This window comes from Exserohilum turcica, assembly GCF_000359705.1.
Source record: "Exserohilum turcica Et28A unplaced genomic scaffold SETTUscaffold_16, whole genome shotgun sequence".
Taxonomy (NCBI): domain Eukaryota; kingdom Fungi; phylum Ascomycota; class Dothideomycetes; order Pleosporales; family Pleosporaceae; genus Exserohilum; species Exserohilum turcicum.
The window spans coordinates 289521-295110 of record NW_007359981.1 but is presented as its reverse complement, the minus strand read 5'-3'; the positions used below and the strand labels follow the sequence as shown (position 1 = coordinate 295110).

The window sequence follows — 5590 nt, the reverse complement described above, 5'->3', positions numbered from 1 at the left end:
CGCGCTGTAGTAGGTGCAGAGAGACTGGCCATAACTCGCGTACGTGCAAGAAAGATACTCTAGGTACTGCTTAATCTATTATGTTAATATGTAGTAAAACAACTATATTGTGGTGGAACTACAGGCTTATAGAGGTGCGCAGGTTTGGTGGGGTGCGGCGCTCGCTTGCCACATACGTTAATTGAATTTCAGTCCCTTCTACAGTAAAGGAGGGGGACAGCTACGTTGTTCAGACTCGTTACTTTTCTACATGTATTTCGATAAATGGTTCTAACATGTTAATGGGGAATCTCAGGGTGTTCGCGGCAGAGATCAGTAGCTGTACGTACTGTACGAAGGAAATCGTGGTTCAGAGTAATTTAGGAAGAATTGAAGAATATATTCGTCGAATTTTGAGTCGAGAAATGTAAGTAAGCGAGTTGGTTCAATTTACTAGTTACTTACATGCATCGCAATGGTCCAATCGCACTCATCAAATTCTGAGTCGTACATATGTATTCTGTAGAGTTATCAAGATATGCAGCCTGATCTATCGTGAATAATGATCCAAAATCTAGGCTTAACTTTCTCTGAGATACTAAGTACTTCCATATATATATTGACACGTAAGGTGGTAAGCAACGAAAATACCACACCTTTCCCCAGTCTCGTCCAAATTCCCTATAATAAATATGCCGCACGTCCAGCCAAGAAATCTCAACATCTCTCTGCTGCTGCCGCAGCTGTAAAACAGGCAAAACGACTTTATTCTAGAACCGCCATCAAACTAAGAAAAAGTTTTTTTGATTTAGAAATATATATATACACACTGAAACGAAGATATCCTGCATGCAAACCACAAGAAGCCAAGTATACTAAACCCAAATCTCGCCACCAAAAAAAAAGACGGCTTACAAATCACGCGAATCCATTTCTACGTACAACAACCACAACTGATCCCCCCTTTATCCTCATGCCAATGTAAAACCTCACCATGCCTACCTTCCAAGCCAACGACGGCATCACACTGCACTACACAACGCACGGGTCGCGCACCGCGCCACCCCTGATTCTAGTGAGCCCCCCCCCCCCCCAATTCCCCCTCGCACCCACCACTACCATCTAACCCGTGACTCTGCACCACCAGCTCCACGGCTTCACAGGCTCGTCGGCCGTCTTCAAGCACAACATAGACGCGCTCGCGCAGCACCACCACGTCATCGTGCCGGACCTGCGTGGCCACGGGTCGTCTCAGAAGCCGCAGGCGGGGTACCATGTATCGCGGCTTGCCGTTGATGTGCGGAATCTGCTTTCGCATTTCCGCCTCACAGACAGCAGCAATGTGAGGGCGATTGGAACGAGTCTGGGCGCAGCCATCCTGTGGAGCTACAGCGAGTTGTTTTCAACTAGCGTCTTCTCGCATCTCGTGTTTGTCGACCAGGCGCCGCTGCAGAATTACCTGGACGACTGGGGTCCTGAGGTGGGGAATCGCGGGTGTAATTCTACTGAATCACTGCGCGAAATGCAAAGGTCTTTGATTAGCCAGCCTGAACACGCGCATCGCGGCACCATTGCCGCGTGTCTGGGATACAGGTCGCATCCGCGGCCTGGGGATCCAACGGCCGAGTCGCAGGTTTGGCAGGAGGATGAAGAGTTCTTTTTGAGAGAGGCGATGAGGGGCGAGGGGTGGTGGTATGGGAAGCTGATGGCGGATCATACGGCGAATGACTGGCGGTACAGCATTGCGCAGAATCTTGGGCCGGAGAGCGGGAGCGCTGCGAGGGTGTTGGTGGTGGCGAGTTGCAGGAGTGGGTGTTTTCCTGCTGCTGGGCCGCTCAAAGTGGCTGAGCTGGTGAATGGAGGAAAAGAGGACGGACGTGCCACGGCTGTGACGGTGGAGTGGGGTGGTCACTGGTGTTACTGGGAGAAACCGGAGCTGTTTAATAAGCTTGTGCTTGAGTTTTTGCAGTAATCACCTGTATTATCACTTCTGCTTGGACTTGGAAGACTACCTAAGACCTGGCTTTCCGCTACGAAAATCATGTCTACGAGTGCCAGACTGGATCTGCACCCTAGCTCTTTCGAAGCAGCCAGCCTTCTACGATTTTCCATGAAACCCAAGAACAAGTAGCATTCTCTACCACACCAACACACTTGACTACGCCCAGTACTCCTTTATCCACTTTCCCACTCTCTCAGCCATACCAACAGCCTCCTTCTCAAAGCCCAGCGTATTACCCAGCAGTATGATATCATGAGGCACGTTGTCCTCAATATCCAACTCAACATTATTACCCGCTTTCTTCATCTGCTCAGCCCACTCGACATCGTCAAAGTACAGTATCTCGGCACCTCCCGTGTTGATCCAGATGGGAACTTGGGTCTTGAACATGCTATTCTTGTGGCAGACATAGGGTTGCGACAAGACTGATTCGCCAGCTGGCCCCGCATACGCTTCTGTAGCCCAGACGGTAAAAGGCGGGGAGAGATAGTCGGACATGTAGTTTCTGTTGGTGCGCGCATATTCGGCCTTGTTATCCGACGTGTCGATCCACGGGGACCAAAGAAGGCCAGCCGCGGGGCTGGGGAGTCCAGCTTCGGCACCGAATTCGGCAATGTAACGCAGCAGAGAGATGGTGAGGTTGCCGCCAGCAGAGTCGCCCGAGACAATGATGTTCTCGGCAGGGACTTTGAGGTCATGGACGAGATAGAGGTACGAAGTCACTACGTCCTGCAGGCCGGCCGGAAACGGGTCCGATGACGACGAAACAGGCAATTTTGCCAGGCGGTACTGCGGGCAAAACACATGCGTTGCGGGCGTGTGCTTGAGGAACAAGCTCGTTAGGAATCCCGTGGCGCCAGACCTTCCGTCGCCATGAACAAATGCGCCGCCGTGCGTATGCAGAATCACCTTGACGTTGCTTTTGTCACTGCCCGGCGTCAAGGGCGCGGGATACCACGTGCCGCCAATTTCGGCTGGCACCACGTCCTTACTGTTCCTCAGCGGGCCCTTGTACGCCTCATCCTTTCCTGGCTTGACCAGCACGAACCGCTCTTTTTCTGCACCGGGGGTGAGCGGAAGCGGCTCTTGAAGCTGCAGCGTGGCAACGTGCCAGAGAGCCGAGGCTAAGAAGCGCACGCCGATGGCCTGGCGGAACGACCACGTCGGGTTCTGGCGACGCGAGGCAACGAGATAAGCGACGACAAAGTAGGGGAAACGTAGGAGCTCGAATCCAACGGCTCCGAGTGCATATATGCCCTTCCAGGGCTGCTGCGTGAGCTTGACCATTTACGGCTGAAGTAGGAGAAGCCCGGTTTTGCCACGTGAGAGTGATTGAGAGAGAGAGAGAGAGAGAGAGAGAAACGGGTGAGTATGCGAGAGAGTGAAAGACCTGCTATCACAAAAATGGTGTTAACGAAAAAACAAAAGGGATGGGAGGGAAGGGAAGTCCCGGTGTCAAAGCTGTGGCGGGTGGGGAGGGAAATACCTCGAATATGTAGTCAGACAGACGCTCCCCTCCCCCCCTCTCCCGCTCTGAATTTGGCTGTGATGACAATGGCGGCAGTTCAGACGCTTAGCGCGTGCGCGTTCAGACACTGACGCAACGCAAGCGAAACTTTGTTGCAAGCAAGAACCCCAACGCATGCACGTGACGCTGTAACCTCGGCTTCGGCTTTTTTTGGGTTCGTGAATTGGACCCAAGGAATCCGAGTAACAATCACACGGGGGTTTTTTTCATGGTGTTGTTTTGTGCTGCTTACCGAGTCTTGAGTAGTAACAAGTAATAAATAAGTAAGTGCTTAGTGGGGTCGATGCTGTGTTCTGATGTGCACGTGTACTTGAGCATGTGAAGCAAGGAATGTACATGGTAATGTATGCATGTACGTACTCTACTGCATTGGGAAGTCCGTTGCATCAGCCACATTGAAATCATTCATACATAAAACAAGTGATACAATAACATGCAAATGCCGAATCCTCCATCTTGTACTCAGCCAAACCACAATGTGTGCTTTTTTACTCGCAGCACAACAAGTGGCCCCCCAAATAAACTTGCCCTCTCTTTCACCCTGCCCAACATCACCATTGCCGTGACACCATCCGTGGTTTTACACGACACAAGCGATTCCAATGGACCCTTGCTGCACGTATACCATACTTACCAGTCCACACTAGTGCCAGCATAACCACAGCTGCTACGTATGCGCCCATCGTTATGCCCCCACGCTACTTGTATTTAAAGCAGGGACAGACGTTAAATGCATTCCAGACATGTATACAAAAGTCCAGTCTAACCGCAAGCAGCCCTGGAAGAAAAGAGCCAACTGCACGTCTACTTATTAGGGTCCCAGCCCAACAAAGACGCATATTTACTGCAGAACTTGAATAGGCTAGGCGAGGGTGCTATCAGCGGGTTCGGTTGAATTGACAATACAATATAAACCCCTGGTCCATACTTATTCAAGTACTCAAGTACGTACGTACGCCTGTTTTATCTTGGGTTGCCGACATGTGCCAAACCATGTACTTATGTAACTGTGTGAAAACCCCCCCCTTGGTGAGCTTGTGAAAGAAGACCCGATATTCGTATTGAGAAGTTTTTTTTTTTTTTTTTTTTTTTTTTTTTTTTACATACAGAGTCTGGAAAACAAGCATTTTCACATTCATCCGAATAAAAATACATAGTTCGGAGAGCTGCGTGTGGTGGTGGTGGTCTCTCCGAGCCAGCAGCCTAGCGCGCGATTACGGTGCTCAGCAAGATGCATTGATATAAAAAGTGGACATGTCGCATGGGGGATTCAGACAACGACGTTTGAATTTTTTTTGCCCTAGTTTTCTATTTCGTTCTACAGAGTCCAAGATCGCTCGCTGGGGCTCTACACACACACACACACACACACACACATCATCTTACTAACATACACAGTCGATGCACTCATCCATACATTCATTCACCCACACCTCAAAACGCCAATCGCCAGGATCCCCACTTCGCTCATTACAACTTCGCCGGCAGTCTTCCGCTCTTCTGCGCGGTATACGTGGCAATAAGGTCCATGAGCTGCGGACTCAGCACATCATACGTCTGGAGGCCGACGGTCCTAAACTTTTCCCTTACTGCCTCCATGCCCGCCGGATTGAACCCCTGCTCAATGATACTGCTTACAAAGGCGGCGAACTGCGGCTCCTGCCATCCAGAGGTATTGCTGAGTTCGGTGTGGACAAAGTCGAGGCCCTTGAAGGGATGCTCGGTTTCGATGCGGCCGAAGAGGTGCACGCCGCACTGCTTGCATGCGTTGCGCTGGATGGCGGCCGATGCGTCGATGATGTGCAGTTTGCTGGCGTTTGCGGTAACGGCTACGTTTTCCCTGGGTACCACACCGACAACCGAGAAGAGGGCGCCTTGCGGCTTCCAGCATTTGGAGCATCCGCATGCGTGGTTGTGCGCGACGTTGCTGGATAGTGTGACTTCGACTTTGTCCGACGCGCAGTGGCAGTACAGCTTGCCGCCGGGGAAGTTGGGCACGCCCTTTTTAATGCCCTTGTCGATTGCGGGGTGGATGCTAACCATGATGAAGATGTTCTAATCAAAGCTATAGTTTTTTTTCT

The 5590-nt window shown here is 51.0% G+C and overlaps 3 protein-coding genes across 3 annotated transcripts; 1 reads left to right on the top strand and 2 right to left on the bottom strand.

The window, feature by feature from the left end:
* Nucleotides 1–973: 973 nt before the first annotated feature.
* Nucleotides 974–1951, top strand: SETTUDRAFT_160605 (uncharacterized protein; the record flags this gene model as incomplete). Its single annotated transcript, XM_008026005.1, has 2 exons — nt 974–1054; nt 1127–1951. 2 exons carry the CDS (start codon nt 974–976, stop codon nt 1949–1951), a joined length of 906 nt encoding a protein of 301 aa, XP_008024196.1.
* Nucleotides 1952–2137: 186 nt separating this feature from the next.
* Nucleotides 2138–3268, bottom strand: SETTUDRAFT_27576 (uncharacterized protein; the record flags this gene model as incomplete). Its single annotated transcript, XM_008025859.1, has 1 exon — nt 2138–3268. One exon carries the CDS (start codon nt 3266–3268, stop codon nt 2138–2140), a length of 1131 nt encoding a protein of 376 aa, XP_008024050.1.
* A 1549-nt stretch (nt 3269–4817) lies between these two features.
* On the bottom strand, nt 4818–5552 carry SETTUDRAFT_129823 (uncharacterized protein; the record flags this gene model as incomplete). The annotated part of the gene is made up of 1 exon (XM_008026004.1): nt 4818–5552. One exon carries the CDS (start codon nt 5550–5552, stop codon nt 4980–4982), a length of 573 nt encoding a protein of 190 aa, XP_008024195.1. The 3' UTR covers nt 4818–4979.
* Between the last annotated feature and the right edge of the window lie 38 nt (nt 5553–5590).